This window comes from Urtica dioica, chromosome 8 (genome assembly GCF_054948205.1).
Source record: "Urtica dioica subsp. dioica isolate 48M chromosome 8, U.dioica_male_clone48M_v1_H2, whole genome shotgun sequence".
In the NCBI taxonomy this organism is placed as follows: Eukaryota; Viridiplantae; Streptophyta; class Magnoliopsida; order Rosales; family Urticaceae; genus Urtica; species Urtica dioica.
The window spans coordinates 4,498,551-4,517,943 of record NC_142763.1 but is presented as its reverse complement, the minus strand read 5'-3'; the positions used below and the strand labels follow the sequence as shown (position 1 = coordinate 4,517,943).

Genomic DNA, 19,393 nt, shown 5'->3' with positions numbered 1-19,393 from the left:
TTAATTTCATATTTGAAGAGCAAGAATGAAAGCCCCAATTTAAAACCGTACAGAATGAAAGCCCTAATCAAGATAGAAGAAGACGACGACGAGACATAAACGGGGACTCGAGATGATGAAACAAAGAGAGCGTACCGTGAAAAGTAGCGGAGACGATGAACATCACCGGAAGAAAGAGAAGAGACGCGTTAACAACAAACTCACAAACCAGCGGTTGCGACTTTAAAAAAAAAAACCGGTTTGTATAAAGAGTTGGCTGACGTGGCATGTTTTAATTGGGTAAAACCTTATGAACAGTGATTTCGGATTTACACTTATTATATTTTAATAGATAATAGATATATCCTATATATAATTATGACAACATAAGCTATTCATGCTGTATAAGCATGGTCCAGGACTCCAGGGATTGCATTGGACAACAGTAGAACTTTTTCTAGTTTTTTTTTTACACAGTAATTGTTTGGGCTTTGATCTTATACCTCCCACATCTTCCAATTGAGCAATTGATCCCAAGTTAGCATTACCTTTTGAACAAAGCATGGTTTTGATGCGGGGACACAAAATTTAGAGTTTTTTTTTTTTTTTTTTTTTATTATTATTAACAGAGAAACACATGGATATATATTTTTTTTAACGGAAGACACCTTCTCACTAGTATAAGCTCATTTTAATAATAAAATTCATATTATTTATAGAACACTATTTTGATATATATTTATCTTTCGAATCCTATAACTTTAATATATGGTATGGTAATTAATACACAAGGTATACCGTATATCGTGATACACGTCACCCACACACGTACACATAGTACATACAAAAAACTAATGAACTCGATTTTTTTATTAGAGAATAAATAGAAAAACCTGTGCTCAAATACCATACTAAATTTGAGACTCGCGAGTTGAAAGAGGAAGAATATAGTTGGCATATGCTTTCAATAATGTACAAATAAGGCTATACATAGAGAGAGGCTATACATTAATATAGTTAAATCATAGGGTATTCTTTTGCTTGAAATTAATTAGACGGACATTTGTAGATACATAGCAATCATGCCTTGACTTTTATTTATATATATATATATATATATATATATATATATATATATATATATTAGGGTACGAAAAATTATACAGATTATGACACTTATGTTGAAGATGTTATAATAATGTGCAGTTCCTTGTATTGACTTGATCTATCTTATAGTCAATTAGTTAGTTCATTTTAATCCACAAATTCTGATTATCTTGTATATATCTTCGAAACAATACAATATCGAGTCGGATGAGCTCCCTAACTCTTGAACAATCTCTATACAAATTTGTGGATAAATTGAAGCAATCGATCGAACTATCAATCAATAATAATCGTAATATGTGTAAACAAAAATCTAGAAAACATCTCATGATAATGAATTTTGCCCTCGATTTGCATTTAGAATAAATATAAAATATAAAATTAGCTGGTTTGACGTCTTGTGATTGTCGCATTGGCCACTATAGTTGACGTATGATACATGTTGTGTCAACCATTTTGTCGTACCATAGCTCTAGACCTCGACGCCTCACACAACAAAACTAAAAACGATAACATCCATAACACCGTCTGCTCTCGACACTTCTCATCGTCATGCCATAGGTTCTGAGGTTGCCTGTCACACTACTTGAGATGACGAAATCCGCCGCACCAACGGTTGCGACTCTATTGGTGCCTCGTTGTTATTACACACATTCAATTCTCACTATGACTCATTTGAATTTTGTTCCATTCGAAGGATAAGGCGCTTAGACGAGCAAAATTGCATATTTGTCATGTAGTAAATTCTATATAAAAGGTTGGGTTGGGTATTCTTTGCAAAAAAAAAAGTATTAAGGTTAAATTTAATTAAAAAAATTATAAGTATTTTTTTACCCAAAAAAATGTGAAGGTATCATTTAATAGTTGACCTTATAGTGTTTGCTGAAATATTGGGTGTAATCCAATTGTAATTTAGGTTTAAAATATATATATATCCGTTTTCAAAATGTGAATACCATGAATTATAAGTATTTACACATGAAATCATATTATACTTGTAAAAGAAAAATATATAATGATTATTTTCTTATTTTTAAAGTTTAGGAAGTATTTCCCTAAACAGCGTAAAGATTGCTGATATTTGTTTACAGAAAGTAATAACTAACGAATTCCGCTTACATAAGCTATTGGGCTTTCCAAGCCTCTTACCATGTTTCTAAAATTCATGGGCCACAAAGAGCATAAAAGGTGTCGGACTGCCAATTATCGTGGAAACTTTTCAAGTGTTCAATTTACCATATTTGTTTGGAATATGAATATCCCATATTCCATAATTTTTTTAAAACAATTATTTTAAATGTTATATTAAGGGATTTATTTGAAAAGTTTTTGTAATTATGGGCCACTTTGAAAAAGATGACAAAAATTGACAGCAATAATATTATTTGCTTGACAATTTACAAAAAATAACCAAAACCCAAATATTGACATATTTAGTACTAAATCGGTCATGAATTGGTTGATCTCGTGACACATTTGGTACTAGATGTGTCAATATTTGAATTTTAATTGATTTTTGATAAGTAACAAGCAATTGAGTATTATTGATGTCAATTTCCCTATAAAAAATATATGAAAATGATCAAAAACTTAGAAATAATATGAATAACATCTTAAGTTTCGTTAAATAAAGATAAAATAAAAAAATTAAATGACAATTACAAATTTTCTTATGAAAAGTACAAACTACAAAGTTCTATTGAAAATTACACACTTGAAAAGTACAAACTACAAAAAGCTTTTCAAATTCACTCATTGAAATTGATATTGACATTTGAAAATTGATGGGAGGTTGCTCTTCTTCATCCAAGTCCTCCTCCTCTTCGGCCACCTCTTCTTCGTTGGATGGAGATTGAGTTGTGTCATCATCGTCTTCGTCTTCATCTTGAAAAATTTGGGGATCTTTGAATTGGCGTGTCATTTGATGAATGTGGCTTTTCATGTGATAAATGGTGGTCAGGTGGTGGAAAATGGTGTGGAAAAAAATTTATACGGATACCATCCAATTTTTCAATATTAAATAATATGAAATTTGGACATTCCAAATTCCAATAAAAATAACTTTGTCGTTAGACCGTCCATAGTATATGGTCCAAATGCGCATGACAGACTCTATTCTATCAGGAGATGAATATGGATTTTCTTATAACTCGTAACAGAGTAACTAATTATAATATTAAATTAGTAAGTTTGACATCCAAACAATCCAAAAATTGCTTTAAAAAAAAACCCAAAAACTATTTTTATTTATACTTTTCTTTTATTGTTTACTCTTTACGTTTATATGAAAATAATATTTTTTTATATTATATTATTATAAAAATGTATGAAATAGTCCAATGAGAAGAAGGTAGAAGATGTGCGCGGGAAATATTTTCATAATTTATTCAAATTAATTCATATGCGCTCATTATTGTAAGATTTCAGCTAGAAACATATGCATACTTAATGTGCCTCTCAATGAGTGTCTGTCTGATCACCGAGATAGCTAACCAAAAAATGGCGTATGTATGAATAAATTGAATTATATATTTCATATGAGATTCCTCCTCGTAAAGAGAAATATATGTTCTCATTTGTCCAATCTTATAAATAGTTCGCAAAAAGCTAAGCAATTTTTTCTAAATAAAACAAAGCGAAATGTTGGGTAGGCCCAAGTAAACGTCGAGGTTGCTCGTGATGTAGGAGATGCATGAAGCCCTATTTTATGAAGTGCTAGTCGAGACTATGAAAGTGGATTTATCGTAGTCAATTTAATGGATTGATGTCATCAAGTATCGGTTTAGGTACGTAGTTTAGTAGGTGAGAGTAATATTAAATTGTGGCTTTGCCAAAGATCAGATAATCATCGACAACAAAGAGATGAGATGTGGCATACTTGTTCTTGCTAATGCCATGTAGTGTGCCATTGCCACTATGTGCAGTGATCTTAGAGGACAAACCTTGTGCACACATGATGAAAAGATATGTGATGATGATATTATAAGTCATCGTGAAAGATGTGAAAAATGAGACATTAAGCATGAGATTCGGTCGGAGCAAAACATATTCCCCAACCGAACCGAAATTCTAACTAAATTGGAACGGAATATATCGTTCATGTTTATTCCGACAACATTTACATTTTAAATAAAATTAAAATCTTAAATATACTTTAGTATCTTTTGAAAATAAAAATTAATGATGAGTACCGAAACGGTATTATAAATTTTGTGCTCTAAACAATATCGAAGTAAAATTATAACACCGATCTTGAGACGGACGGAGCAAAATTCCAAACATAATCATGAAAATGTTTTGATTTAACTGTCCACATTTAATCGACATGCATCCATTGATGAGCATTTTAAGAATTTGGGTATAGTTTAACATTTCATGATGAGTCACACCCATCGATTAACAAAGCTCATACTCTAACTTGTTCTTTGTAGGAAAAGTCACTCCACTTAGTTTTATTTTTGTTTGTTTTTAATATCACTCCACTAAGTTTAAGGCCTATTTCATTTCTAACTCAAGAGCACAATGAGATTATCACGCAAATCACATTAGTCTAATTATATGAACTATGAAATATGTATAGGCAAATTAATAACAAATTTAATTTACATAGAGTTAATGACGACATAAATACTTAATCTTGGAAGTTTGTGTCACATCTTTTTTTTACTGCAAAAATACTCTCTGTTTATTTTGAGTTTCACAATTACTAGTTCGGATGTTTATATGAACAGAAATCTTACGTGACATTTTTCGAATTGTGGAAAGATAACAATTATGTAGCAATTCGAACATTGTCAATCTCTAATTCCAAAGCGTTCAATCTTTGCAAAAGTCTGAAAATGACTTGCAAATTTTCGAGTCCACCCAACTAAAATTTGCACAACTATCATTGCTCTGTTATCGAAAACTTGGAAATAAAGAAAAAAAAACAATAAATATGTGAACCTCTAAACCTTAAATAAAAAAAAATCACATTTTGCTTGTAGCAACTTCCGAACTTTTGTTTTTCCGGATTCAAAATTGTCCATTACGTATTCTCTGTCAGTGTAACGCTACGTAAGCAATTACTCTGAGACGACGAAATCCTCTTACTCACCGTGCTAACGATGAAGATCACTGCTCATCAGTCATTTACGAGAAACAGATAAATAAAAAAGAACGATGAGAAAATCAGATAACAAAGAAGAAAGAATGAGCATTAAGTATTTATGTCGTCATTTATATATAAAAAAAAATAATTATGCCGAATGTAATATAGCGGGAAAACAGTGGCAAATCCGTCTTTAACGATAGAAGATATTTTTAAGGAGATATCGTTGAGGCTATAAATATCTTTGATGTCCTATATTGGGTGCCACGTGAAGAGAAGACCCTACCTAACCCAGCCATGATTCCAACACTGCAATTCGTTAACCGTAGTTCCAATTATTTTGCTAATCAAGGATCATATTCCTCATAATAACTAGTCAACTTAAGATTTTGGCTAATCTGTTAACGCGAGGAGTTCAAAATATTTTGATTAAGATACTAAATTAAAATATGCTCTTGCCACACATTAAAAAAAAATATAAAGTAAGTTTATTTACAACTATTTATTTCTCTGACATTTATTTAATTGTAGTATGAAAAAAAAACTCACAATCTGAATCTAGGCACTGATTTTAAAAGAATCAAATCCGTATTTCATACGTACACATTATTATATTAATTTAATAAGATAAACCCGGACAAGGATAGACGAAAACGAGCAACCAAACAAAAGACACCAAAGGACCGCTTTAGAATTAACCATAGTTTAGATGCAAGGGTGCGCAATGCGCACACTCGTCAGCCCTAGCTTGATAGCTGTATAAATACGAGTTGAATCTCTCGTTCCCAAATCACATCTCATTTCCCTTGGAGCCTAATTTCCTTTCACTCGTTCCCGATTTGCTCTCCTTCCAAACAGAAACCCTAACCACCGAGAGAGAAAAGGAAACCTCCAATGGGATCCGCAGATGTTGAGTACAGATGCTTCGTCGGAGGGCTCGCCTGGGCCACCGACAGTCAGTCTCTCGAGAGAGCCTTCGCTGCGTTCGGAGACATCACAGAATCGAAGGTCCGTTTTGTTAGCAATATTATAGTAATATTGACGTAAATAAAAGACAAATTGCATGCATGAAAAAGTACACGTAAATAGATTACAAAACCCGGTTACACCTTTATATTAAGAACCGGAAAACCAAAAACAGGTCGGAAAAGTCGAGGCCCGTTGGACGGTTTCCTTGAAGCTTTTTATCGCTCTCCCACAGGTGCTGGAAATCGTGAGCGAAAGCCTCCCAGTATACAACGACGTCAGAGGCAAGGTGAGCACCAACCACTTGACTCTCTCGGCGAACTAGAACCTGCGAGAATACTATCACCGAGACAAAGAAAATTTTCTGGGAGCAAGAGAGAATCGGGAACAGTGGGGAAAATCTGGAATCAAGTGCGACTGAATGAGAGCTTAGGACCTCTTATATAGGCCAAGGCAGCGAATTTGAATCACCCATCAAAACGCCCAGGTTTAATGCTCCTAATGAGGCCATTAACGCTCGGTTACAAGCCAACGTTAATCCACCAACGTTCGCTCCTAATGAGGCCATTAACGCACGACGTTAATCTTCCAACAGCATTGATGCACGGTTTTAATTCCCAACCATAACGCGCATCATGAGGAATTAAATCAATAAGAAGTGAAATTTGTAGTAAAAAGAAAGCCCGAGACAATTCCCGAAACCCGAAACCCGAAACCCGAGCCCGAGCCCGAGCCCGAGCCCGGCCCGGCTCGGCTCGGCGGCGGCGCGCGTGTGTGTGTGTGTGTGTGCGCGCGCGAGGGGTTAAGAGATAACCCACCCACACTCTCCTCTCTTGCACTTGCTTGACCACTAAAGAGAGATGATAGTATATAAACACTACCACAACACACATCCCCAACCAATGTGGGACTCTTGGTTTTCACTTCCACAACACAACAACAACACAACAACAATTGTGTTTCTTTAGCCTACTTTGAGCATCAATTTCTCATTCATCTTAGGTCCGATTTTGGCAAATAAATATTCGATTTTATAGCCCTCGTTACGAGGAATCCGTATCATTTGGAATTATTCAATTCCGATGAGTGGAACCCACTCAACTTGTTGCCACAAATCAGCCATTCCCATGATAATAAATAAAATTTATTATCCACATTCCAACAATCCCCCACATGAATGAAATTGAGACGACAATTATAAAGACACGACTCGATGTGGTGATAGATTCTACGGTCAATACCAGTATAGGATAGGTAGGCAAAGCCTTTGAACCTTCCCTCGGTAAGATATGCCATCTTTACTGACTACTCAGTAGACACGTTGTCCTTGAACTGTTAGCCGTTTTGCATAAACGATAAACATATCCCCCACTGATATCTCCCTGACACAGATCCTGTTCTCATGGTTATGTTCATTTTGGCCCTGAACATCAGCCTGGTTCTGCAAGAGTTTCTAAAGAATTAAGCCCAATTAATTCTCCTTTGAAGCGGCCCCACTTCTCTCTCACATAGGTGATTCTTTTATTAAGAGTAATCCCGCATTACTCATTCGGAATCTCAACGATCCGATTTCACAGAATCATTAAAAGCTCTAAGCTTAACCTCGTACGGGAGTCACTGTTTAATACTTAGGAATAGGATTAGGGGTTTTCCCCCACAGTGACCTCACAAAGCCATTGACAATTAGGTTGTCCCTTTGAACCAAGATCTTGGGATCTCCAGTCATCATGGTTGGGTTTCCTTTGCCTTGGCTTTATTTGCCATGGACTTTAGCCCCATTCCTTTGGTTGTCTTCTCTACTTGGTCCCTATTTAACCCTTTGGTTAGCGGATCCGCAATGTTCTCTTTGGACCTAATATAGTCAATACTAATGATTCCAGATGAGAGAAGTTGTCTAATGGTATTATGTCGTCGACGGATATGTCTAGACTTACCATTATACATCACACTATGTGCCCTACCAATAGCAGATTGGTTATCACAATATACACATATTGCAGGCATCGGTTTTGTCCAATTAGGAATATCCTCCACAAAGTTCCTTAGCCATTCGGCTTCTTCCCCACATTTATCCAATGCAACAAACTCAGATTCCATCGTGGATCTCGTTATCACAGTTTGTTTGGAGGATTTCCAAGATATGGCTGCACCTCCCAGAGTGAATACATAACCACTCGTGGCCTTTGAATCTTGAATATCAGATATCCAACTTGCATCAGTGTAACCTTCAATTACCTCGGGATATCTTGTATAATGTAGACCATAATCACGAGTGAATCGTAGATATCTCAATACTCTTACGATTGCTTTCCAGTGTTCAGCACTTGGATTACTCGTATAACGAGCTAGTCTACTCACGGTGTAGGCTAAATCCGGTCTCGTGCAACTCATCAAGTACATGAGACTGCCTATCACTCTAGCATATTCAATTTGAGAGATGCTTTCACCTTTATTCTTAGACAAGTGTTGACTAATGTCTATGGGAGTTCTCGAGACTCCAGAATCGTTATTCCCAAACTTGTCTAGAATTTTATCAACGTAGTGTGTTTGATCCAGTACAATCCCATTGGGTGTTCGGGTAATTTTGATCCCCAGAATTACATCAGCAATTCCCAGATCTTTCATATCGAACCTTGAGTTCAATATATCTTTTGTGGATTGTACCATACGATCATTACTCCCCACTATGAGCATGTCATCTACATATAAACACAGAATCACATACCCATGTTCAGTGGTTTTAATGTACACACATTTGTCACACTCGTTGATCTTAAATCCATTTGACCTCATGACATTGTCAAATTTCTCATGCCATTGCTTTGGGGCTTGTTTAAGGCCATAAAGCGACTTGACAAGTTTACAGACTTTCTTTTCTTGTCCAGGTACAATACAACCCTCAGGTTGATTCATATAGATCTCTTCTTCGAGATCCCCATTAAGAAAGGCTGTTTTTACATCCATTTGATGAATTTCAAGATTGCGTAATGCAGCAACGGCAATTATCAATCTAATCGAAGTTATTCTCGTCACGGGAGAATAAGTATCAAAGTAATCAACACCCTCTTGTTGTTTATACCCTTTGATTACCAGTCGTGCTTTGTATTTATCAATTGAGCCATCGACTTTCATCTTCCTAGTAAAGATCCACCTAGATCCAAGTGTTTTACTTCCAGGAGGAAGATCAACCAACTCCCAAGTGTGGTTTTGCATGATCGAGTCTATTTCACTTCTTATGGCTTCTTTCCATAAGTGACCCTCAACAGAATTCACGGCCTCTTTATAATTTAGAGGTGGACCCTCCAACATATAGGTGAAATAATCAGAACCAAATGATTTTTCGACCCTTGCTCGCTTACTTCGTCTAAGTCCCTCAGATTCTATCTCTTCTTCGGACTCTTCATCATTATCTTGAGTTATTTCCTCAATATCCTCAAGAGAATGGTTTAATGAACTTGGTTCATTTTCCTTAGACTTATAAGGAAATACATGTTCAAAGAACGAAGCATTTTTAGATTCCATAATCGAATCATTGTGTATATCGGGGTTTTTCGAGTCATACACAAGAAATCTATATGCATTACTATGTTGTGCATATCCAATGAAGATACAATCTACAGTCTTTGGTCCTATCTTCATTTTCTTAGGAGTGGGAGCCATTACTTTGGCCAAGCACCCCCACATTCGCAAATATTTATAGGAAGGTTTCTTTCCTATAAATAGCTCAGACGGAGACTTATCCTCCTTCTTTCGGGGTATCTTGTTCAGAAGATAATTTGCAGACAAGATCGCTTCCCCCCACATTTCTTGGGGTAACCCAGAACTTAACAACATCGCATTCATCATCTCCTTGAGAGTGCGATTCTTACGTTCGGCCACGCCGTTTGATTGGGGAGAATAGGGTGGAGTGACTTCGTGAATAATTCCATGTTGTGCACAAAAAGCACCAAATGGTTCAACATATTCACCTCCTCGGTCACTTCGCACTTTCTTAATCTTCTTATTAAGTTGATTTTCAACTTCCAATTTGTATACAACAAATTTCTCAATTGCTTCATCTTTGCTTTTAAGCAAATATACGTAACAATATTTTGTACAATCGTCAATAAAAGTCACAAAATATTTATTACCACCTCTCGTGGGCATGAACTTTAAATCACATAAATCGGTATGGATTAAATCGAGAGGTTCATTACTTCTTTCAATACTATGAAAGGATGTTCTTGTTAATTTGGCTTCAACACAAATTTCACATTTATGATTTGAGTCAATATTAAACTTTGGAATACACTCCAAATTAATCAATTTTCTCAGTGTGTCATAATTCACATGACCTAGTCTACCATGCCATAAATTAGACGACACAATCATATAAGAGGAAGAAGAAGCTTTATTAATATCTTTTGCCTTGATGGCCATTACATTCATTTTGACCATGCCATTCTTGACATAGCCCTTGCCCACATACATACCATTCTTAGACAATACAAGCTTTTGAGACTCTAAAACCATCCTAAACCCATGGTTATCTAGCACAGTCCCAGAAATCAGATTCTTCCTCATATCAGGCACGTAGAGCACCTTAGTGAGCTTCAGTTCCTTCCCAGAGGTCATCTTCAAGAAGACTTCACCTTCCCCCTTGACTTCAGAGGTGGCAGAGTTGCCCATAAACAACCTCTCTCCATCTCCAGGTAGCTCGAGGGTGGAGAAGGAATTCTTATCAGTGCAGATGTGGCGGGTTGCTCCAGTGTCCAGCCACCACTCCTTCGGGTTAGAGTCAACCATGTTGACCTCGGAGACCACAGCAACGAGGAGGTCATTATCATCCTCCACAACATTGGCCTCCTTGTTCTTCTTCGGCTTTCTACAATCGACAGCTCGGTGACCGACCTTGTTGCAATTGTAGCATTTACCAACAATCTTTTGTTAGCCCTTCTTCTTGAACGTCCCACTCTTGACTCCAAGCTTGTGGGCGGGCTTCTTCCCCTTCGAGTTCTCGCCATGTTCGACGACGTTAGCTCGCTCGGACACGGTTCTAAGTCTCCTATCGGATCCTCGGTTGTCTTCTTCGATTCGGAGGCGAACAACCAAGTCCTCAAGACTCATCTCCTTTCGCTTGTGCTTAAGGTAGTTCTTGAACTCCTTCCACCCAGGTGGTAACTTCTCTATCACGGAGGCAACTTGGAAAGACTCGCTAATGGTCATTCCCTCGGCTTGAATCTCATGGAAAATGAGTTGAAGCTCTTGGACTTGACTCACAACGGTCTTTGTGTCCACCATCTTGTACTCAAGGAAACGACCCACAATATACTTCTTTGAGCCCGCATCCTCGGTTTTGTACTTGCGATCCAACGAATCCCATAGCTCTTTAGAAGATACTTTAGAGCTATACACGTTGTATAAAGAGTCGGCGAGACAATTCAACACGTGGTTTCGACAAAGATAGTCGGATTCGTTCCACCCCACATAGGCCCGAAGCACTTGTGGGTCGGCTTCACCCTCTCGAGGAGTGGCCGGAGGATCTTCGGTTAAAAACCGTGCAAGTCTGATGGTTGTCAAAAAGAAAACCATCTTTTGTTGCCACCTTTTGAAGTTGAGTCCGTCAAACTTCCCAGGCATCTCGGCCGGCATCACCGTGGGAGGCCCTCGAGCCACGCCCACGTTTGAACCATCAAGGCCCAAACCCGCCATAGGTTGAACAAGACCCGCGGGTCCGTTCCCGGCCGTAGCCGCCATCGAGCTTTGTCCCAAGGTCACAGGGATTTGGCCGATGTTGATAAGGGTTGGCGGGGTGTTCACCACGGAGGGGTTGTCTCCAACATTCCCTCCAACATTCATCGAGTCGTTGTCGTTCACGTTAGACATATTTTCTACAAAAGAAAATTCACAAGTCAGTAAATTCAAAACAAATCCGAAAAACAAATCGGAAACAAGTCTGGAGAAAACCCAGAATATTAAAAAAAAAAAAATTTCCCTTTCTCCACGCAACCTGTCTTCTCGGATAAAAAAGCTTCAAGATTGTTAGCAATATTATAGTAATATTGACGTAAATAAAAGACAAATTGCATGCATGAAAAAGTACACGTAAATAGATTACAAAACCCGGTTACACCTTTATATTAAGAACCGGAAAACCAAAAACAGGTCGGAAAAGTCGAGGCCCGTTGGACGGTTTCCTTGAAGCTTTTTATCGCTCTCCCACAGGTGCTGGAAATCGTGAGCGAAAGCCTCCCAGGATACAACGACGTCAGAGGCAAGGTGAGCACCAACCACTTGACTCTCTCGGTGAACTAGAACCTGCGAGAATACTATCACCGAGACAAAGAAAATTTTCTGGGAGCAAGAGAGAATCGGGAACAGTGGGGAAAATCTGGAATCAAGTGCGACTGAATGAGAGCTTAGGACCTCTTATATAGGCCAAGGCAGCGAATTTGAATCACCCATCAAAACGCCCAGGTTTAATGCTCCTAATGAGGCCATTAACGCTCGGTTACAAGCCAACGTTAATCCACCAACGTTCGCTCCTAATGAGGCCATTAACGCACGACGTTAATCTTCCAACAGCATTGATGCACGGTTTTAATTCCCAACCATAACGCGCATCATGAGGAATTAAATCAATAAGAAGTGAAATTTGTAGTAAAAAGAAAGCCCGAGACAATTCCCGAAACCCGAGCCCGAGCCCGAGCCCGGCTCGGCTCGGCGGCGGCCGCGCACGTGTGTGTGTGTGCGCGCGCGAGGGGTTAAGAGATAACCCACCCACACTCTCCTCTCTTGCACTTGCTTGACCACTAAAGAGAGAGGATAGTATATAAACACTACCACAACACACATCCCCAACCAATGTGGGACTCTTGGTTTTCACTTCCACAACACAACAACACAACAACAATTGTGTTTCTTTAGCCTACTTTGAGCATCAATTTCTCATTCATCTTAGGTCCGATTTTGGCAAATAAATATTCGATTTTATAGCCCTCGTTACGAGGAATCCGTATCATTTGGAATTATTCAATTCCGATGAGTGGAACCCACTCAACTTGTTGCCACAAATCAGCCATTCCCATGATAATAAATAAAATTTATTATCCACATTCCAACACGTATGACGCAAGAGATCGGATCTGGTCCGGTCAAAAACCCCGATCGATGCATCTGAAATCTTGTGATCTATCTGTTACTGTTACTATTGTGTTACTATGATTCTCTGTTACTCTATAAATGATACTTGCTTTACTTCTACTAATCGGTACGTCTTATTTTCATCTTTTCATAAAGACGAAGATCCGATCGGTTTAATTGATTTAATTTCCTCGTCCTTCGTTCGTTTGTTGCTCAGATCTGACCAGAAATGGCTGTGAATTTTTTCAGATCATCAACGATCGCGAGACCGGCAGATCCAGAGGATTCGGATTCGTGACTTTCGCCAACGAGTAGGCGATGAAGGACGCGATCGAAGGGATGAACGGACAGAACCTTGACGGCCGTAACATCACCGTCAACGAGGCTCAGTCACGCGGCAGCGGAGGCGGCGGCGGTGGCGGCGGAGGATACCGCGGTAACGGAGGTGGAGGCGGAGGATACGGCGGCGGTGGTGGTCGCCGTGAGGGAGGCGGTGGAGGTTACGGCCGTGGAGGCGGTGGCGGTGGATACGGAAGCGGCGGTGGCGGTGGATACGGCGGTGGCCGGGAACGCAGCGGAGGATACGGCGGTGGAGGCGACGGCGAAGGCGGTCGCTACTCGAGTCGTTCCGGCGGTGCTCCGGAAGGGAACTGGAGAAACTAGGGTTTTAATTTCCCGGTATTGGTGAAATAACCCCGGGTTTCGTATGCTGTTTTCTGAAGTTTGTTCCTTTGAAGTTACTGTTTCTGTGGTTCTGATGATGTGATTTGTGTGGTCTCTATTTTTGATCGATGGTTCTCCTGTGTGTTACTGGCGAGTGGCGATGAAAATAGATTTATCTTTTTTTAGTTTTTCTAAATTATTAATAACAAGGTTTTGTTATTACAAGTTTCTGTGTGTACCTTTCTTTTTCGTTTCGGATGATCAACATAACTGCGCTATAACTCTCACCGGATGAGAGTCTAGAGTCCATGTTGGACTCTTTGACATGATTCGACAATTTAAGTTCATAACTTCCGAGTGTTTTTTAATCACTGAATTTTGGGAAAAATGATTGGCCAGTCTTCTGAACACTTCCAATGTAGATTAGCATGCGCCTGAGAGTTTGTAGCCAATATGCATCAATAGCTAGCGTAAATATGAGAAAATAAAATCTCATGAGAAAATAAAATCTCATGAGAAATAAAAATGTATGATTAGTTATCATCAAGGATTGACATCCCGCGGGTTCCGGTCGGGATCCCCTGAACCGGAGGGGACCGGGACGGAACCTGCATAAACCGGTCCCGTGAACCAAACCCGGTCGAATCCCGGTCGAACCGGGCCGGATCCCCTCAGACCGAGTCCCGTTTTGGGTATAAATAAGTTGTCTCTAAATTCGTGAAACCCTTATGTCCCGAGGAACGAATTTGCGCGTCCCGTCCCGATCGGGTCCCTTCGACTCTCTTCCTGTTTTGCTCAAATCCCGGTCAAATCCCGCGAAACCCTTTGAGTCTGTCCTTCGTCCCGCCGGATCCCGTCTTGGAGACGCCGATTTTGTCCAGATCCCGGGGAACCCGAGAGGTACCAGCCGAGTTCTTCAATTTTTGGGATTTTTTTTTCAAAATTTAGTTATGAATTGTTGATTATTGTCATGATGAAGTTGAAATTAGTGATTATTGTCATGATGAAGTTGAAATAATAGGGGTGATTACAATTAATTTGATGATTATTGTTATGGTTTATGTGGATGATTATTGTGGTTGTTATTTTGTTGATTTTTGTTATATGATTATGAATTGATGATTAGTGTAGAGTTAATTTGATGGTGGTTACGTTGATTGTTGTTAGTTGTCATATGAATTGATGATTATTATAGAATTTTAATTAATTCCAAGATTAAAATGTTGAATTGAATTGATTATTATTACGAGGTATGGCGTCCGACCCGACATACAAGTATTGCGACCCCATCGAAGGACGAGCACGTGCATACAAATGCAAGTTTTGTGGGCACATCATTGGAGGTGGTGGAATCACACGTGTGAAGAACCACTTGGCGAACGTGGACAAGACAAGAAGCGTTAAGTTTTGCGACAAAGTTCCTCTTGAAGTAAAATTGGAAATGCAAAATTTACTCCACGCGAACTTTCAAAAGAAAAAGCAACGTCAGAGTCTGGGTGAGTCGATACGAGCAGACCTCCGAAAAAGTCTAGGGGGGAGTCGAGACTCTGACGAAGACGTAGACGAAGAGCAGGAACTTCGTCGTGTAATGAATAGGTCACGAGAGGCACAAGCTGCCGAACAATGGCGGAAGGAACGTGAAGGTCCCGGCGGATCCTCAGGAACTCCTCCAACGACCGCACCGTCATTGTACCGGAGCGATAGTGCGCGACAAAGGAGGGTTGATGAAGCGCAACCCGGCATCAAGAAGAGATTGGCCAAAGCCATTGGCCAATTTTTCATTCACTCGCAAGTTGCCGCACACAAGGCGAGTGACCATCACTTCCTGAACATGATTCATGTTTCCGGTGAAGTCGGTAAGTAAAAAAGTTTTTATATCGATTTTACAAATATAAATTGCAATCTTTTGTATTTGATGTTGATATATTGATCTTATTTACCTGTATGACCGAATGTCCCGGTGCCCAGCCCGAAAGACATTCACGGGTGGATACTCGACGAAGAGGTACGAGACATGCGAGCGTATGTCGAAGAACAAAAGGTCAAGTGGCAGACGTACGGATGCACTATCATGGCTGATGGATGGACGGGACCCACGAGATTAAGCATAATAAACATTATGGTTTATTGTGGTGGGTCCGCCGTCTTCTTGAAGTCAATTGACGCGTCCGACAAGATCAAGAGTGCGGAGTACCTATTCGGGATACTCTCCTAGGTGATTGATCAAGTAGGACCACAGAACGTCGTACAGGTCATCACTGATAACGGGTCCAACTACAAGTCTGCGGGGAAGAAGCTGATGAGGAAGTACAACTTGTACTGGACCCCTTGTGCCGCACAGTGCCTAGACCTTATGTTCGAAGATATTGGGAAGAGGCCAAGTATCGATAACGTGGTGAAAGCTGCTCGACAGACGACCAAATTCATCTACAACCACGGCTCCGTTTTGTCCAAGCTACGAGAGACTAGTACGGGTGAAATTGTGAGACCCGGGGCGACAAGATTTGCGACCAACTACTTGGCTCTCAGAAGTCTCCGAGCCAAAAGATCACCTCTCAAGAACCTCTTCACGTCTCAATGGTGGGATGATTTGAAGTTGTCGTCCTCACGAGAAGGGAAATGGGTTGCCGAAAACGTTTTACAAGCCCGTTTTTGGCAAGGTGTCGACGACGTGTGCGCCATATTCGAGCCCATGTACATGTGTTTACGACTAGTGGAATCAAAGGTGCATCCCACCATGGGGTTGTTGTACTATGTTTTCACTGAGATGCGAAAGCGATTGGAATCACTTCATGGGCGTCATTGGGTCGTAGACATCATCGACAATAGGTGGAACAACCAATTAGGCCACCCGTTACATGAAGCAGGTACTCTATTTTTTTAAAATTATATTAAGTCTATTATGACCCTAACATTATTTTAAATTATGTGCAGCTTTTTTCCTTAATCCAAACTTGCAGTACAACAGGGAAATCCATAAGGAGAGTACTCATATGGCCTCGGTGACCAAAGTGTTCGACGCTCTACACCCCGACGAATATTCATCGATGTTGGCAAGTGAGTTGTTGTCATTTCGAGACATGCGAGGTGACTTCGCCCAGAAAAGTGCAATGACTACGAGGGGCACCGTGAATGCAGGTACAATCTCATGAAGATGTTATTAAAGTTTTGTTCACTTCTTAACTACATTCGTATTGAGTGCAGCTACGTGGTGGGAACTATATGGGAATCATACACCTACGCTGCAGAAGTTGGCAAGGCAAATCCTATCGCAAACGGCGTCCTCATCTGCTTGTGAGAGGAACTGGAGTACGTTTGCTTTGATTCACACGAAGCAAAAGAACAGTTTGGCGCACTCAACGCTCGACAAGCTTGTCTTTGCAAGCTACAACATGAAGTTGAGCTTGAGAGACAAAAGAGCGAGGTATGCGGACGAAATGGAACCTCTCGATCTTCTTGATATCATTGAAAGGGCTTTCGATAGGTCAGGCGCGGATAATGGTGACGACGATGAGCTTTACAGTTGGATCGATCCGGTCCACATGGATGGTGCTGACAACTTGCCCGATCCTTTGGCGGAATCTCATGCTCGGACAGAAGGAATAAACGTCGAACAAGTTTTGCGTGATGATGTCGGAGTTGATACCCGTGGTCATGATTCAGGTGGCGGCTCGTCACACGGGGGTAGCGGGTCACCATCACACGGGGGCGACGAGTTTCAATACACGGGCGGGGAGCAATCCAGGGCCAGAGGATCTCAATACCAGGGCGGCGGGTCTCAATACTAGGGCGGCGGGTCTCAACACGGGGATGAGCCATTCAATCCGTTCTTTTTTGCTCCGGAAAGTGGAGGAAATCAAGGCGGAAACCAAAGAGGTATGAACGATGCGATCTCAATGTCGGGTAGTAATGAAATAGATATATTGACTTCAGAATTTGGAGGGTTCTCTATTACACCTGACGGCTCCGAGATTGGTTATCCACAGTTCCCGGCGTCATACGACCCTTACGAGAATCAATCTTACTCATCCTACACTTATGTCCCCGTCCCCGTCCCTGTCCCCGTCCCCGTAATACCCGTGATCGCAGTGGAAGACACACGTTGGGAGGACGGTTGTCCTCCGTACTCACGTCCTATTAGTCTTAGTCAGGAGACCTACGATTATCACTTTCGTACGTGGTTCAACACATATTTTAGTTCCATGACGTGGTACCAGTATAACATGATGGTGGATGATCAACCACGTCGCAAATCTAGGCGACGCAGATTTCAACCCCCGAGACACTCCACTTATAATTAGTGTGTTTTATCGTACGTGTTGTAATAATTTTATACTCTATTTATGGTACTTTTTGTTTAAGAACTCAGTTTATGTTTGGTATGAACCTTTGTTTGAAGTATGGACTATGAAAACTATTTTTATTATTGTAAAATATTTGTCTGAATCCCCCTCGGGCTCCTACATTTTTTGTCGGGTTCCTCTCCGGTAAACGGGTTCCTACCGGTATCGGTTTCCTTTTTTTTTCATGAATCCCCCTCGGGTTCCTCTTTGGTAAGCGGTATCCCCCAAAATTGGGGTCCCGATACAGTAACAGTAACGGTACGGCGAACCTTGGTTATCATCACAGTGAATGTTTCTCGAATACTCCTCTGACACATGTGACATGCCTGTTGTTTATATAAATTTTAAACATGTTTTTATGTGTCCTATTATTTGATGACGTTTTAGTTATCAATTTTTAATCATTGACGCTATTAATAATAAATAAATCTAATTTTGAAATCATTCATGACATGCTTATAGCTAAGCTTGTGCGAATTCAAGAATCCATATTTATTCCATTTTCAATCGGAAACAATAACGGAAAACAAATTCCATTCCGACAGTACTATTTTGCCCTTTTTTTTTTCCTAAAATGTTTAGGCGAAAACCATAATTAAAAAAAAAAAAAAAAACACTAGAACGTAAGTTCAATTTCGGAATGGCGAGATTCCAACATTTTTAAATGTATGCAAATAAAGCATATATATATAAAGAGATTGATGTTCATTCTAATCTGGAGTGGACTGACAAAAATGTTACTTGATATATAAGTTATAGTCCCTTGACCCTTTCAAAATTACAAAACTAGCACTTAAGTGAAATCCAGATATTTGTGGATACACGACTAATGGTTGCCTTTGCCTTATTATAAATTATACCAATAACCTAATTATACCAAAATACGTAAAACAACCCTCATCAAAGCGCTTACATCTTTCTTGTATAAAGAATAAACAATGAGCAACGAATCCTATTTAATCCTGTTTTTAAAATAAAAAAAATGATATTCTTTTGTTAAAAATGTTCTTTTTACATCTATAGAATGTTCAATTTGTAATTTTATTGCACATCTAGCTTGCAATTAGTGACCCAAATTAGATCCTTGTTAGCCCTGGATAAGATCTCAAAATTTGTAGGCTAA

The 19,393-nt window shown here is 39.6% G+C and overlaps 2 protein-coding genes across 3 annotated transcripts; both read left to right on the top strand.

Annotated features, from left to right (window-relative positions):
* The first annotated feature begins 5,978 nt into the window (after window positions 1–5,978).
* On the top strand, window positions 5,979–14,115 carry LOC149387436 (uncharacterized). Of its 2 annotated transcripts, none has more exons than XM_089623225.1 (2): window positions 5,979–6,184; window positions 13,514–14,115. In XM_089623225.1, exon 2 carries the CDS (start codon window positions 13,583–13,585, stop codon window positions 13,925–13,927), a length of 345 nt encoding a protein of 114 aa, XP_089479351.1. In that variant the 5' UTR covers window positions 5,979–6,184; window positions 13,514–13,582; the 3' UTR covers window positions 13,928–14,115. The 2 variants fall into 2 exon arrangements, with proteins under 2 accessions (XP_089479351.1, XP_089479350.1); XM_089623224.1 differs by lacking the exon at window positions 5,979–6,184 and adding an exon at window positions 13,251–13,391.
* Window positions 14,116–15,179: 1,064 nt separating this feature from the next.
* Window positions 15,180–17,715, top strand: LOC149387435 (uncharacterized). The gene is made up of 6 exons (XM_089622147.1): window positions 15,180–15,423; window positions 15,524–15,734; window positions 15,896–16,049; window positions 16,143–16,794; window positions 16,862–17,065; window positions 17,132–17,715. Exons 1-6 carry the CDS (start codon window positions 15,180–15,182, stop codon window positions 17,713–17,715), a joined length of 2,049 nt encoding a protein of 682 aa, XP_089478273.1.
* Window positions 17,716–19,393: the final 1,678 nt, after the last annotated feature.